At 56.9% G+C, this 16,223-nt stretch overlaps 1 protein-coding gene across 2 annotated transcripts in view; it reads left to right on the top strand.

Annotated features, from left to right (window-relative positions):
* c4b (complement C4B (Chido/Rodgers blood group)) overlaps positions 1–12,503 on the top strand; it is a 44,095-nt gene extending 31,592 nt beyond the window's left edge. For both annotated transcript variants that reach the window (XM_088631819.1, XM_088631817.1), the window contains exons 30-41: positions 2,221–2,379; positions 2,754–2,813; positions 3,655–3,745; positions 4,556–4,751; positions 6,011–6,101; positions 6,206–6,280; positions 6,679–6,781; positions 7,376–7,465; positions 7,707–7,799; positions 8,619–8,702; positions 11,384–11,516; positions 12,209–12,503. In XM_088631819.1, coding sequence (XP_088487945.1) covers positions 2,221–2,379; positions 2,754–2,813; positions 3,655–3,745; positions 4,556–4,751; positions 6,011–6,101; positions 6,206–6,280; positions 6,679–6,781; positions 7,376–7,465; positions 7,707–7,799; positions 8,619–8,702; positions 11,384–11,516; positions 12,209–12,353 — 1,320 coding nt within the window. In that variant the 3' untranslated portion in view covers positions 12,354–12,503. The remainder of the gene's footprint in view (positions 1–2,220; positions 2,380–2,753; positions 2,814–3,654; positions 3,746–4,555; positions 4,752–6,010; positions 6,102–6,205; positions 6,281–6,678; positions 6,782–7,375; positions 7,466–7,706; positions 7,800–8,618; positions 8,703–11,383; positions 11,517–12,208) is intronic.
* The last annotated feature ends 3,720 nt before the right edge of the window (positions 12,504–16,223 follow it).

The following is a 16,223-nucleotide window of genomic DNA, read 5'->3' as shown; positions in this document are numbered from 1 at the left end:
GTGAGGAGTGCCTCTGGGGTCTGTGTGAGGGTCTGGACTCCTCTCTCTGTGTGAGGAGTGTCTCTGGGGTCTGTGTGAGGGTCTGGACTCCTCTCTCTGTGTGAGGAGTGTCTCTGGGGTCTGTGTGAGGGTCTGGACTCCTCTCTCTGTGTGAGGAGTGTCTCTGGGGTCTGTGTGAGGGTCTGGACTCCTCTCTCTGTGTGAGGAGTGCCTCTAGGGTCTGTGTGAGGGTCTGGACTCCTCTCTCTGTGTGAGGAGTGTCTCTGGGGTCTGTGTGAGGGTCTGGACTCCTCTCTCTGCGTGAGGAGTGTCTCTGGGGTCTGTGTGAGGGTCTGGACTCCTCTCTCTGCGTGAGGAGTGTCTCTGGGGTCTGTGCGAGGGTCTGGACTCCTCTCTCTGCGTGAGGAGTGTCTCTGGGGTCTGTGCGAGGGTCTGGACTCCTCTCTCTGTGTGAGGAGTGTCTCTGGGGTCTGTGTGAGGGTCTGGACTCCTCTCTCTGTGTGAGGAGTGTCTCTGGGGTCTGTGTGAGGGTCTGGACTCCTCTCTCTGTGTGAGGAGTGTCTCTGGGGTCTGTGTGAGGGTCTGGACTCCTCTCTCTGTGTGAGGAGTGTCTCTGGGGTCTGTGCGAGGGTCTGGACTCCTCTCTCTGTGTGAGGAGTGTCTCTGGGGTCTGTGCGAGGGTCTGGACTCCTCTCTCTGTGTGAGGAGTGTCTCTGGGGTCTGTGCGAGGGTCCGGACTCCTCTCTCTGTGTGAGGAGTGTCTCTGGGGTCTGTGTGGGGGTCCGGACTCCTCTCTCTGTGTGAGGAGTGTCTCTGGGGTCTGTGTGAGGGTCCGGACTCCTCTCTCTGTGTGAGGAGTGTCTCTGGGGTCTGTGTGGGGGTCCGGACTCCTCTCTCTGTGTGAGGAGTGTCTCTGGGGTCTGTGTGGGGGTCCGGACTCCTCTCTCTGTGTGAGGAGTGTCTCTGGGGTCTGTGTGAGGGTCTGGACTCCTCTCTCTGTGTGAGGAGCGTCTCTGGGGTCTGTGTGAGGGTCTGGACTCCTCTCTCTGTGTGAGGAGCGTCTCTGGGGTCTGTGTGAGGGTCTGGACTCCTCTCTCTGTGTGAGGAGCGTCTCTGGGGTCTGTGTGAGGGTCTGGACTCCTCTCTCTGTGTGAGGAGCGTCTCTGGGGTCTGTGTGAGGGTCTGGACTCCTCTCTCTGTGTGAGGAGCGTCTCTGGGGTCTGTGTGAGGGTCTGGACTCCTCTCTCTGTGTGAGGAGCGTCTCTGGGGTCTGTGTGAGGGTCTGGACTCCTCTCTCTGTGTGAGGAGCGTCTCTGGGGTCTGTGTGAGGGTCTGGACTCCTCTCTCTGTGTGAGGAGCGTCTCTGGGGTCTGTGTGAGGGTCTGGACTCCTCTCTCTGTGTGAGGAGCGTCTCTGGGGTCTGTGTGAGGGTCTGGACTCCTCTCTCTGTGTGAGGAGCGTCTCTGGGGTCTGTGTGAGGGTCTGGACTCCTCTCTCTGTGTGAGGAGCGCCTCTGGGGTCTGTGTGAGGGTCTGGACTCCTCTCTCTGTGTGAGGAGCGTCTCTGGGGTCTGTGTGAGGGTCTGGACTCCTCTCTCTGTGTGAGGAGCGTCTCTGGGGTCTGTGTGAGGGTCTGGACTCCTCTCTCTGTGTGAGGAGCGTCTCTGGGGTCTGTGTGAGGGTCTGGACTCCTCTCTCTGTGTGAGGAGCGTCTCTGGGGTCTGTGTGAGGGTCTGGACTCCTCTCTCTGTGTGAGGAGCGTCTCTGGGGTCTGTGTGAGGGTCTGGACTCCTCTCTCTGTGTGAGGAGCGTCTCTGGGGTCTGTGTGAGGGTCTGGACTCCTCTCTCTGTGTGAGGAGCGTCTCTGGGGTCTGTGTGAGGGTCTGGACTCCTCTCTCTGTGTGAGGAGTGTCTCTGGGGTCTGTGTGAGGGTCTGGACTCCTCTCTCTGTGTGAGGAGTGTCTCTGGGGTCTGTGTGAGGGTCTGGACTCCTCTCTCTGTGTGAGGAGTGTCTCTGGGGTCTGTGTGAGGGTCTGGACTCCTCTCTCTGTGTGAGGAGTGTCTCTGGGGTCTGTGTGAGGGTCTGGACTGCTCTCTCTGTGTGAGGAGTGTCTCTGGGGTCTGTGTGAGGGTCTGGACTCCTCTCTCTGTGTGAGGAGTGTCTCTGGGGTCTGTGTGAGGGTCTGGACTCCTCTCTCTGGATCATTGTCTCCCTCTCCAGGACACTATCCTGGCTCTGGAAGCTCTCACCCGGTACGACCTGAGCCGCGGTCGCCCGCCCCCCCCAAAAGTGGAGATGGAGTTCACCGTCCAGGGCCGGGCGGAGACAGAGAAAGTGTCCATCTTCAAGAAGGGCGAGTGCGTGGAGGAGGACCTGAAGGTAGAGGAGAGGGAGAGGGAGTAGAACTCGTTGGGGGGGGGGGGTCCGAGGAGGCCCGGGTGGTGCCGCCTGTCCTGGCTGTCGCGTGGAAGAGAACAAGGTCAAAGTTCATGGACATGTCGTGATGAAGCCCCGCCTTCCCAAATCCTGATTGGGTAATAATGGACCCCCCCCCCCCATCTGCCTTGCTATTGGTTAATCTTCCCGTCAGTCATAGTTCAGGACGCATTGTAATAAAGCCCGCCTTCCTAAATCGTGATTGGACGGTAACGCACCCCAGCTGCTTTCTGGTTGGCTGCGTCTCGGTGCCTTGTCTCGGTCCGCGAGTCACCTGCTCTGCTGTCTCGTGTCTCCTCTCCCTCCCCGCGTCGCAGAGGCTGGTGGGAAACGAGATCCGCGTTCGGGCCAATGGAGAGGGGCTGGCCAAGCTGCAGGTGAGGAGCCCTGCTGCTCCTGTCCCGGAGGCAGAGACAGCGGAGTTCTCTCTCTCTCTCTCCTCTCTCTGTCCTGTCTCTCCCCTCTCTGTCCCCTGTGTCTCCTCTCTCTCTCTCTCCTCTCTCTGTCCTGTCTCTCCCCTCTCTGTCCCCTGTCTCTCCTCTCTCTCTCTCTCCTCTCTCCTGTCTCTCCCCTCTCTGTCCCCTGTCTCTCCTCTCCTGTGTCTCCTCTCTCTCTCTCCTCACTTCAGTCTCTCCCCTCTCTGTCCCCTGTCCGCGCTCTCTCCTGTCTCTCCTCACTTCAGTCTCTCCCCTCTCTGTCCCCTGTCTCTCCTCTCCCCTCTCTGTCCCCTGTCCGCACTCTCTCCTGTCTCTCCTCACTTCAGTCTCTCCCCTCTCTGTCCCCTGTGTCTCCTCTCTCCTCTCTCCTGTCTGTCCCCTGTCTCTCCTCTCTCTCCCCTCTCTGTCCCCTGTCTCTCCTCTCTCTCCCCTCTCTGTCCCCTGTCTCTCCCCTCTCTGTCCCCTGTCCGTGCTCTCTCCTGTCTCTCCTCTCTCTCTCCCCACTTCAGTCTCTCCCCTCTCTGTCCCCTGTCCGCGCTCTCTCCTCTCCTGTGTCTCCTCTCTCTCTCTCCTCACTTCAGTCTCTCCCCTCTCTATCCCCTGTCCGCGCTCTCTCCTGTGTCTCCTCTCTCTCTCCTCACTTCAGTCTCTCCCCTCTCTGTCCCCTGTCCGCGCTCTCTCCTCTCCTGTGTCTCCTCTCTCTGTCCCCTGTCCCCTGTCTCTCCTCTCCTGTGTCTCCTCTCTCTCTCTCTCACACTGCCTTCTCCCCTCTCCCCACTAGGTGGTGAAGGTCTACCACACGCTGGACACAGAGCAGTCCTGCCAGCGCTTGGCGCTGAAGGTGCAGGTGGAAGGAAAGGTCACCTACACAGGTGAGACCGGCCCCCCTGACCCCCGTTACTGACAGCACCACGCCGGGGAGACACAGGCCAGAGGGGCCAGGCTGACAGCTTGTTCCCCACCCCCACCCCCCTCTGTGTACAGAGGAGCCTCCTGTCCTGACTGGACACACACTCACACACCCTGGACAGGACACCAGTCCATCACAGGACACACACACACACTCACACACCCTGGACAGGACACCAGTCCATCACAGGACACACACACACACTCACACACCCTGGACAGGACACCAGTCCATCACAGGACATACACACACACTCACACACCCTGGACAGGACACCAGTCCATCACAGGACACTCACACACCCTGGACAGGACACCAGTCCATCACAGGACACACACACACACTCACACACCCTGGACAGGACACCAGTTCATCACAGGACACACACACACACTCACACACCCTGGACAGGACACCAGTCCATCACAGGACACACACACACACACACACAGGACACACACACACACACACACACACACACACACACACACAGGACACACATCAGGGCCAGTTTTCCCAGAAGCCCATTAAACCACCTGCATGTCTTTGGACTGTGGGAGGAAACTGGAGCCCACAAGGAGAGCACGCAGACTCCACACAGACGGCACCCCAGGTCCGGAATTGAACCCGGGGCCCCAGCGCTGTGACGCAGCAGCGCTGACCCCTGTGTCGGCCATTATCATAGCAACGTGTAGCTGCAGTTCCCCCGCCAAGCCTGGACAGAGTTGGGGGGCGCTGTTTCTCACTGGAACGTGCCCTGCTGCTTTGTCAGAGGAGGTGCTGGAAGACTACAGCGCCTATGAAGATTACGGGCCGGCGGCCAAGCCGGAGGGAGAAGCGAGACGCAGGAAGAAGAGGGAAGAGCCTCTGTCCGAGATCGAGTGGTTCGACGCTCGCACCCGGCGCCGGCGAGACACAGGGCAGAGTGATAAACCCCCAGCAGCCTTCACTTACACTGTCTGCATCAGGTACTGCTTCCGGCAGGGTCTGTTCTGGCTGTTCATACTCTGTGTTAGGAGTGTCTCTGGGGTCTGTGTGAGGGTCTGGACTCCTCTCTCTGTGTGAGGAGTGTCTCTGGGGTCTGTGTGAGGGTCTGGACTCCTCTCTCTGTGTGAGGAGTGTCTCTGGGGTCAGTGTGAGGGTCTGGACTCCTCTCTCTGTGTGAGGAGTGTCTGGGGTCTGTGTGAGGGTCTGGACTCCTCTCTCTGTGTGAGGAGTGTCTCTGGGGTCTGTGTGAGGGTCTGGACTCCTCTCTCTGTGTGAGGAGTGTCTCTGGGGTCTGTGTGAGGGTCTGGACTCCTCTCTCTGTGTGAGGAGTGTCTCTGGGGTCTGTGTGAGGGGCTGGACTCCTCTCTCTGTGTGAGGAGTGTCTCTGGGGTCCGTGTGAGGGTCTGTGCTCCTCTCTCTGTGTGAGGAGTGTCTCTGGGGTCTGTGTGAGGGTCTGGACTCCTCTCTCTGTGTGAGGAGTGTCTCTGGGGTCTGTGTGAGGGTCTGGACTCCTCTCTCTGTGTGAGGAGTGTCTCTGGGGTCTGTGTGAGGGTCTGGACTCCTCTCTCTGTGTGAGGAGCGTCTCTGGGGTCTGTGTGAGGGTCTGGACTCCTCTCTCTGTGTGAGGAGTGTCTCTGGGGCCTGTGTGAGGGTCTGGACTCCTCTCTCTGTGTGAGGAGTGCCTCTGGGGTCTGTGTGAGGGTCTGGACTCCTCTCTCTGTGTGAGGAGTGTCTCTGGGGTCTGTGTGAGGGTCTGGACTCCTCTCTCTGTGTGAGGAGCGTCTCTGGGGTCTGTGTGAGGGTCTGGACTCCTCTCTCTGTGTGAGGAGCGTCTCTGGGGTCTGTGTGAGGGTCTGGACTCCTCTCTCTGTGTGAGGAGTGTCTCTGGGGTCTGTGTGAGGGTCTGGACTCCTCTCTCTGTGTGAGGAGTGTCTCTGGGGTCTGTGTGAGGGTCTGGACTCCTCTCTCTGTGTGAGGAGTGTCTCTGGGGTCTGTGTGAGGGTCTGGACTCCTCTCTCTGTGTGAGGAGTGTCTCTGGGGTCTGTGTGAGGGTCTGGACTCCTCTCTCTGTGTGAGGAGTGTCTCTGGGGTCTGTGTGAGGGTCTGGACTCCTCTCTCTGTGTGAGGAGTGTCTCTGGGGTCTGTGTGAGGGTCTGGACTCCTCTCTCTGTGTGAGGAGTGTCTCTGGGGTCTGTGTGAGGGTCTGTGTTAATGTCTCCGTGTTCTCTCTCTGCCTCAGCCATGACCCCAGTATGAATCTCTCAGGGATGGCCATCGTCGACATCACTCTCCTGAGCGGGTTTGAGGTCGACACGGAAGATCTGGACAAGGTCTGTGCTTTCCGTCTGTGTGAATGTCCTCTCTCTCTGCGCGCCGCCAGGTTCCTCTGTATCTGTAACCCCACCCCTCCCCTCTCTCTCTGTCTCTGTCGCAGCTGAAGGACCTGTCGGATCAGTACATCAGCCACTACGAGACGACGCAGGGACGGGTCCTGCTGTACTTCGACGAGGTCAGGCTGGCCGGCAGAGACAGCCCGTTAGCTGTTCCTTTGCAGTCCGTGCATGTTGACGCAGCTCCCCGCCTGAACCACATGGACAGACGTCCTAGAATCAGGACAGACTGAGCTCTGAGCTCTCTCTGTCTCTCTCTGTCTCTCTCTGTCTCTCTCTGTCAATTAAATTCAAGGTGCTTTATTAGCATGACCGATGGGTACAATCAGTGTTGCCACAGAAAATAAAAATAATACAATTATTTTTATAGACATATTACAGACTTTTACAACAGAGACATATCCTCAAATATTGATATATACTGTAGACAGATGGAGCATTACTGGGAGACAGGCTCACTGCTGCTCAGGCTGGGACAGGAGATCACTATCACTTCTGTCTCCGTCTGTCCCTGCAGGTCCCTGTCCTGGAGGACTGTGTTCAGTTCGGGGCCCGACAGACCGTCCCCATCGGCCTGGTCCAGCCGGCCTCTGCTACCTTTTACGACTACTACGAGCCAGGTAGTGGACGCCTGTCTCTCTCCGGCCAGTCCCAGCCAGTCCCAGTGAGCCTCAGCCGTCCTCCGGTCTGTCCCCGGTCAGGCTCAGCCGTCCTCCGGTCTGTCCCCGGTCAGGCTCAGCCGTCCTCCGGTCTGTCCCCAGTCAGGCTCAGCCGTCCTCCCGTCTGTCCCCGGTCAGGCTCAGCCGTCCTCCGGTCTGTCCCCAGTCAGCCTCAGCCGTCCTCCTGTCTGTCCCCAGTCAGCCTCAGCCGTCCTCCGGTCTGTCCCCAGTCAGCCTCAGCCGTCCTCCGGTCTGTCCCCAGTGAGGCTCAGCCGTCCTCCGGTCTGTCCCCAGTCAGGCTCAGCCGTCCTCCTGTCTGTCCCCAGTCAGGCTCAGCCGTCCTCCTGTCTGTCCCCAGTCAGGCTCAGCCGTCCTCCTGTCTGTCCCCGGTCAGGCTCAGCCGTCCTCCGGTCTGTCCCCAGTCAGGCTCAGCCGTCCTCCGGTCTGTCCCCAGTGAGGCTCAGCCGTCCTCCGGTCTGTCCCCAGTGAGGCTCAGCCGTCCTCCGGTCTGTCCCCAGTGAGGCTCAGCCGTCCTCCTGTCTGTTTCTCTGTCAGAGCGCAGGTGTACCGTGTTCTACAGCGCCCCCCGGAGGAGCGCCGTGGTGTCCACCCTGTGCTCGGGCGAGGTCTGCCAGTGTGCGGAAAGTGAGTGCAGTCCGTCTCCTCCATCACCCTCCTGCGTCCTGCGTCTCTGTCTCTGTCTCCCCCTGCTGGTGCTGCTGTTCCCCAGTCACAGCCTGTACTGGTGCTGCTGTTCCCCAGTCACACCCTGTTACTGGTGCTGCTGTCCCCAGTCACACCCTGTTACTGGTGCTGCTGTCCCCAGTCACAGCCTGTACTGGTGCTGCTGTCCCCAGTCACAGCCTGTACTGGTGCTGTGTTTCAGAGCCCTGCTACAAGGAGAGGAAGAGCTACGACACCGAGGTCTCGAAGAAGACCAGAGTAGATCACGCCTGCTACTTCCCCACAGTGCAGTACGGTGAGTGTGCACACCCGCACAGCTACACAACAGACACACCCACACAGACACACAACAGACACAGAGATACAGACTCACACCCACACAGCTACACAACAGACACAGAGATACAGACTCACACCCGCACAGCTACACAACAGACACACACACACAGCTACACAACAGACACACACACACACAGCTACACAACAGACACACACACACACAGCTACACAACAGACACACACACACACACAGCTACACAACAGACACACACACACACAGCTACACAACAGACACACACACACAGCTACACAACAGACACTGAGATACAGACTCACACCCACACAGCTACACAACAGACACAGAGATACAGACTCACACCCACAGATGCACAAGAGACACAGAGATACAGACTCACACCCACACAGCTACACAACAGACACAGATTCTCACACACACACACAGCTACACAACAGACACACACACACACACAGCTACACAAGAGACACAAAGAGATACAGATTCTCACACACACACACACAGCTACACAACAGAGATACAGAGTCACAAACACAGATACACAAGAGACACACAGAGATACAGGCACACACACTCAGATAAACAACAGACACACAGAGGTACAGGCACACTCACAAACACAGCTACACAACAGACACAGATTCACAATAGACACATAACAGACACAAATACACAACAGATTCCCTGTCTCCCAGAGTGTGGACACAGTGGGCTCCCCTGTCTCCCAGAGTGTGGACACAGTGGGCTCCCCTGTCTCCCAGAGTGTGGACACAGTGGGGTCTCTCCATGTCTCCTCAGGTTACACAGTGGAGGTCGTCAATGTGTCCCAGGTCAGTAACTTTGAGAAGTACCAGGCTGCGGTGATCAGCGTCCTCAGAGCCAGTGAGTATCCCGTCCCAGCCCCAGTCCCAGCCCCAGTCCCAGCCCCAGTCCCAGCCCCAGTCCCAGCCCCAGTCCCAGTCCCAGCCCCAGTCCCAGCCCCAGTCCCAGCCCCAGTCCCAGCCCCAGTCCCAGCCCCAGTCCCAGCCCCAGTCCCAGCCGGTGCTCGTGAGACCAGGCACTACGAGACTGGCCTATCAGAGGGCAGCAGAGACAGCGCTTGACTTTCCTGTGGCGCTGGGTCAGGCCCTCGTCCCGACACCTCCACGCACACACCCGCCCCGTGGTGGAAGGTGTCTGGGCCCTGAGCTGTCTGAGCAGCAGCCTGTGCGACCTCTGTGACGGCCTCCATGAGCTCTTGACGTGAAGGCTGGGACTGTTGGCCCTTCGTTTGCTTGTCTGCGGGCAGCACGTTTGCGCCGTTGTACTTTTCCGACAATCACTCTGCATTCTCATCTCGCCTCTGACGGCCACGACCACTCTGATCTCTCCGTCTGCGTTCTCCGAGACGGTTTTCCCAACTCCTACATCAGAAAGACCACCGAGAATAAAATTATCCTGCAGCTAGGATCACACCTTCCCTCTTCCCTTAACGACAGACTACTGTTCTTTTAAATTTTCTCCGTTCATTGGAGGTTTCATTTCACACCTCTCTGCACCCATTCTGACTCCACACCTCTTGATGGGCCTCTCTGTCTGTCCCCTGCTCCCGCCTCTCACTCCTCCTCTCTCCCACCTCTCCTGACTCCACACCTCTTGATGGGCCTCTCTGTCTGTCCCCTGCTCCCGCCTCTCACTCCTCCTCTCTCCCACCTCTCCTGACTCCACACCTCCTGATGGGCCTCTCTGTCTGTCCCCTGCTCCCGCCTCTCACTCCTCCTCTCTCCCACCTCTCCTGACTCCACACCTCCTGATGGGCCTCTCTGTCTGTCCCCTGCTCCCGCCTCTCGCTCCTCCTCTCTCCCACCTCTCCTGACTCCACACCTCCTGATGGGCCTCTCTGTCTGTCCCCTGCTCCCGCCTCTCACTCCTCCTCTCTCCCACCTCTCCTGACTCCACACCTCTCGATTGGCCTCTCTTTCTGTCCCCTGCTCCTGCCTCTCACTCCTCCTCTCTCCCACCTCTCCTGACTCCACACCTCTTGATTGGCCTCTCTGTCTGTCCCCTGCTCCCGCCTCTCACTCCTCCTCTCTCCCACCTCTCCTGACTCCACACCTCCTGATGGGCCTCTCTGTCTGTCCCCTGCTCCCGCCTCTCACTCCTCCTCTCTCCCAGCCTTTGTTCTCCTGCTACTTTACCTCTGCCTACTGCCCTGTCTCTCTCACACCTGAAGAAGGCTCCACGGTTTATTCAGCAGGGAATAAACCTATTACTCGTTCCTTTGCAGCCTACGCATGCTGACGCAGCTGCCCAACTGTATAAACCTCTGCACATTTTGCGCACGTTTATCGTTTTGACAGCGATGGTGATCGTCACGTTTGGCACACACACACCTATGTATTTATTTATTTTTAGTTATTTTGTCGTCTCTTGTTTTATAACCACTCTGATGTCTGTTTTTGCTCGTCTCGGGCCGCACTGCTGTAACACATCAGTTTCCCTGCGGGATTAATGAAGTATTATCCGTCTGTCTCAATATCCGTGATCCTCGGGGCGTTCCCTCAGGCACCAGCAGCCGGTCGAGCAGTGGGCCTGTGAATCCTGTTCTCAGCCACAGATATCAAGGGTTTTTAGTCCTGTACTGGTAGAGTAAGGGACCCGCCCTGCTGTGTTCTTGTCCCAGAAGGTGAAGTGTTCTTTGTAGGCAGGTAGAGGAAAGAGCCCATCTGACCGGGTTTCACACAGCAAACAGGATTCATGCGTCCTGTCTGCAGGAGAAAGGAACGTGTATCAACCAGGATATATACAGTCCCTTGCCCAGAATAGGGAAGTAGGTTAGTGTGAGTCTTGAGCTCTCGAACCCTGGCAGCCCTGAGTCTTGAGCTCTCGAACCCTGGCAGCCCTGATGAGTCTTGAGCTCTCGAACCCTGGCAGCCCTGATGAGTCTTGAGCTCTCGAACCCTGGCAGCCCTGAGTCTTGAGCTCTCGAACCCTGGCAGCCCTGATGAGTCTTGAGCTCTCGAACCCTGGCAGCCCTGATGAGTTTTGAGCTCTCGAACCCTGGCAGCCCTGATGAGTCTTGAGCTCTCGAACCCTGGCAGCCCTGAGTCTTGAGCTCTCGAACCCTGGCAGCCCTGATGAGTCTTGAGCTCTCGAACCCTGGCAGCCCTGATGAGTCTTGAGCTCTCGAACCCTGGCAGCCCTGATGAGTCTTGAGCTCTCGAACCCTGGCAGCCCTGATGAGTCTTGAGCTCTCGAACCCTGGCAGCCCTGATGAGTCTTGAGCTCTTGAGCTCTCGAACCCTGGCAGCCCTGAGTCTTGAGCTCTCGAACCCTGGCAGCCCTGATGAGTCTTGAGCTCTCGAACCCTGGCAGCCCTGATGAGTCTTGAGCTCTCGAACCCTGGCAGCCCTGAGTCTTGAGCTCTCGAACCCTGGCAGCCCTGATGAGTCTTGAGCTCTCGAACCCTGGCAGCCCTGATGAGTCTTGAGCTCTCGAACCCTGGCAGCCCTGATGAGTCTTGAGCTCTCGAACCCGGGCAGCCCTGTGACTGACCGCGTCGCCCCTCCTGCTCTGCGTTTCAGACAGCGATGAGGGCGTGGCCCCGGGCGCCATCAGGACCTTCGCCAAGAGGAATCAGTGTAAAGGGGAGCTGAAGGCCGGCAAGAAGTACCTGATCATGGGCAACGATGGGCTAACAACTGACACACGCGGCCAGTAAGTCCTGTGTGAGGGGTGTCTCTGGGCTCTGTGTGAGGGTCTGGGCTCCTCTCTCTGTGTGAGGAGTGTCTCTGGGGTCTGTGTGGGGGTCTGGACTCCTCTCTCTGTGTGAGGGGTGTCTCTGGGCTCTGTGTGAGGGTCTGGACTCCTCTCTCTGTGTGAGGAGTGTCTCTGGGGTCTGTGTGAGGGTCTGGACTCCTCTCTCTGTGTGAGGAGTGTCTCTGGGGTCTGTGTGAGGGTCTGTGCTCCTCTCTCTGCGTGAGGAGTGTCTCTGGGGTCTGTGTGAGGGTCTAGACTCCTCTCTCTGCGTGAGGAGTGTCTCTGGGGTCTGTGTGAGGGTCTGGACTCCTCTCTCTGTGTGAGGAGTGTCTCTGGGGTCTGTGTGAGGGTCTGGACTCCTCTCTCTGCGTGAGGAGTGTCTCTGGGGTCTGTGTGAGGGTCTGGACTCCTCTCTCTGCGTGAGGAGTGTCTCTGGGGTCTGTGTGAGGGTCTGGACTCCTCTCTCTGTGTGAGGAGTGTCTCTGGGGTCTGTGTGAGGGTCTGTACTCCTCTCTCTGTGTGAGGAGTGTCTCTGGGGTCTGTGTGAGGGTCTGTACTCCTCTCTCTGTGTGAGGAGTGTCTCTGGGGTCTGTGTGAGGGTCTGGACTCAGTTGTACTCTGTAACCCAGTTTCTCTACGTCCTCTCCCAGCCTCCAGTACCTGTTGGACTCTGTCTCCTGGGTGGAGGAGCTGCCGGACTTCGGCTCGAAGTGCGACGCCAAGCGCTACAGGCGGTACTGCGACGAGATGAAAGGGTTCCTCGCGGATTACCAGATCGACGGCTGTAAGCAGTGATCCCCGCGGAGCGCACCGGGCGGCACAACCTGTCTGTCGACTTGGGCACCACCGCACAGCACTGTCTGTCTGCCACAGCCCCCCAGCACAGCGCCGGCACCGGTCACCCACACAGGCGTCTCGGGAATAAAGTCTTCACCATGAAAACAACGTCTTAGGTCCATCAGTCCACACAGTCCACACCGTGTGTCTAATCATGCTCACTCTGCACTGAGAGAGAGAGAGGGGTTCATACACACACACTGACTGGACACTCCAGTACATGAACACTGCACTGAGAGAGAGAGGGGTTCACACAGACACACTGACTGGACACTCCAGTACATGAACACTGCACTGAGAGAGAGAGGGGTTCACACAGACACACTGACTGGACACTCCAGTACATGAACACTGCACTGAGAGAGAGAGGGGTTCATACAGACACACTGACTGGACACTCCAGTACATGAACACTGCACTGAGAGAGAGAGGGGTTCATACACACACACTGACTGGACACTCCAGTACATGAACACTGCACTGAGAGAGAGAGGGGTTCACACACACACTGACTGGACACTCCAGTACATGAACACTGCACTGAGAGAGAGAGAGGGGTTCATACACACACACTGACTGGACACTCCAGTACATGAACACTGCACTGAGAGAGAGAGGGGTTCACACAGACACACTGACTGGACACTCCAGTACATGAACACTGCACTGAGAGAGAGAGGGGTTCATACAGACACACTGACTGGACACTCCAGTACATGAACACTGCACTGAGAGAGAGAGGGGTTCACACACACACTGACTGGACACTCCAGTACATGAACACTGCACTGAGAGAGAGAGGGGTTCACACACACACTGACTGGACACTCCAGTACATGAACACTGCACTGAGAGAGAGAGGGGTTCATACACACACACTGACTGGACACTCCAGGACATGAACACTGCACTGAGAGAGAGAGGGGTTCATACACACACACTGACTGGACACTCCAGTACATGAACACTGCACTGAGAGAGAGAGAGACTCTTTTCAAACATGTCATTTTCTCTTGATTCTGTTATTCGAAAGCGGTTTTTCCCCTGTTTATTAGCTGAATTTATTACACCTGGGACTGTGTCAGCAGTTGGAGTCTCTCTCTCTCACACACACACACACACACACACACACACACGCAGAGAGTCCTGTGATCCGTCTCTCTCTATCCGGCTGGGAGTCCAGAAATATCACAAACAGTAAAGCTGCAATGACATCACCCCCTGCTGGCCCGGGAGGACGGCAGGCGATGAGGTCATGGGTGGAATGTGACCCCTTCTGTGTGAGGTCGCTGGAGCCCGGCAACTGCATCGTTTCCATGGAGCAGAGTCGGCACGGCAACAGGCTCATTACCTCATCCCTGTTTCATACTCCCTTGTTCCTTCCTTCCACTTATCTCCTCTCTCTCTCTCTCTCTCACTGTGTCTCCTGTCCTGTTGTGTGTGTTTATGACTGAGGGGCTCCCTGTGCTCTCCTCTCTCTCTCACTGTGTCTCCTGTCCTGCTGTGTGTGTTTATGACTGAGGGGCTCCCTGTGCTCTCCTCTCTCTCTCACTGTGTCCCCTGTCGTGCTGTGTGTGTTTATGACTGAGGGGCTCTGTGATCTCTCTCCCTCTCACTGTGTCCCCTGTCCTGTTGTTTGTTTATGACTGAGGGACTCCCTGTGATCTCCTCTCTCTCTCTGTGATCTCCTCTATCTCACTGTGTGTGTTTATGACTGAGGGGCTCTGTGATCTCCTCTCTCTCACTGTGTGTAGCAGTGGTGTAGGAGCTGTGTGTAGAAACACTGCCGATGAGCTCAGAGACGCTGTGCAGATGTCTGAGAGGAGCGCCGTGATTCTCTGTCCCCGGGGACGCGGTGTCAGGCCACATCTGTAAATACTCTGCGTCTCTCGCATTCCTGCACGAGCGCCCCACTCGGCAGCCACCCCAACATCAGCACAGCACAACACAGCACAACACGGGCCGGGCCGGGCCGGGCCGGACACTGCCCCCTCACCCTCTCTTCCTCACAGCCCTGCTGGATCCACACTGTACTTATACTTCACTGTGTGTGTCAGGACGGCACTAGACAGCGCATTGTGTCTTTATTGTGTGTGTACACTGGGTGTGTGTCAGGATGTCACTATACATTGTGTCTTTATTGTGTGTGTACACTGTGTGTGTGTGTATTGTGTGTACACTGTGTGTGTGTGTATTGTGTGTACACTGTGTGTGTGTATTGTGTGTACACTGGGTGTGTGTCAGAATGTCAGTATACATTGTGTCTTTATTGTGTGTGTACACTGTGTGTGTGTGTATTACGTGTACACTGGGTGTGTGAGAGAGCGATGGAGTCCCAACACATTCCAGACCCCTCACGTCACGTCACGCACCATCTGAGAAGCTCATTAATTACCTCCCTAACGAGCACCAGCCCTCGTTAAAGCCCAGGCCTGCGCAGGCAGCGCTGCTCTGGCCTGACCTGGGCTCGTTTCGATGTGCAAGACTTCCTCTGGGCCCACTGGACTGACCCCCCCGTCTTTCCTGTCCCTCTGTCTCTCTGTCCCTCTGCCCGTCTCCCTGTCACTCTCTCTGTCCCTCTGTCTCCCACTCCCTGTCTCTCTGTGCCTCCCTCTGTCCTTCTGTCTCTCTGTCCCTCTGCCCCTCTCTCTGTCACTCTGTCTCCCACTCCCTGTCTCTCTGTCCCTCTGTCTCCCAGTCCCTGTCTCTCTGTGCCTCCCTCAGTCCCTCTGCCTCTCTGTCCCTCTGCCTGTCCCTCTGTGCCTCTGTATCTCTTTCCCTCTGCCTGTCCCTCTGTCCCTCTGCCTGTCTCCCTGTCTCTCTCTTTCCCCCGGAGGGACACATCAGACAGATGTGTCTCCTCTCGGGTGGAAACTGGGCACAGACCGCCGGCCTCCATCTTGGCTCCGGCGTGCTGCCTGTCGAGGGGAATCCGACAGAGGGAGGGGGCGTCCATTCTGGCTCTGGTGTCGAGGTGTGTGTGTGTGTGCACGCGCCTACCGTGCCTGTTTCCTGTGCTGTATGCGTTTGCGCGCCTGTGTTGTGTTTGCGTCTCCATGCTGCTGCAGGGGCCCCCTGGCCCCCGGGAGCCGGGAGCAGGAAACTGGGCAGAGAGCGCTGGCGGCCATGTTGGCTCCAGTTCAAGGCTCTGTTCTGGAGAGAGCTGAGGGAAGCAGGTGTCCACTTGGGCTCCAGTCCACGCTGGATCTGGTTTTGGTGGTGGTGGTGGTTGTTTTTTGTTGTGAGCATTATTTTTAGGCTTCTCCGGTTCGAAACAGCAGCCCCCTGGGAAGTGTTTGGATAGCGTGAGAGAGAGAGACGGATAGCCGCATCCCGAGCTGTGGGAAGAGAGAAGAGGCTCAGGGATGGCGGAGGAGCTGGGTCTGGGAAGACACTGAGGAAACTGACACTGGTCCAACATGATTACCATACAGTATACTGTTAACTGTGGTACACAGTGTTATAGTGCTGCATACAGTATTATTATAGTACAATGTAGTCTGTAGTACAGTGTTATAGTGCTGTATACAGTATTATAGTACAGTGTAGTCTGTAGTACAGTGTTGTAGTGCTGTATACAGTATTATAGTACAGTGTAGTCTGTAGTACACAGTGTTGTAGTGCTGTAGTACAGTATTATAGTACAGTGTAGTCTGTAGTACACAGTGTTATAGTGCTGCATACAGTATTATTATAGTACAGTGTAGTCTGTAGTACAGTGTCATAGTGCTGTATACAGTATTATAGTACAGTGTAGTCTGTCATACAGTGTTATAGTGCTGCATACAGTATTATAGTACAGTGTTAGTGCTGTATACAGTATTATAG

Source organism: Lepisosteus platostomus, chromosome 5 (assembly GCF_059453375.1).
Source record: "Lepisosteus platostomus isolate fLepPlt1 chromosome 5, fLepPlt1.hap1, whole genome shotgun sequence".
NCBI lineage: Eukaryota > Metazoa > Chordata > Actinopteri > Semionotiformes > Lepisosteidae > Lepisosteus > Lepisosteus platostomus.
The sequence above is the reverse complement of the archived record's forward strand: the minus strand, read 5'-3'. Positions and strand labels throughout refer to the sequence as shown.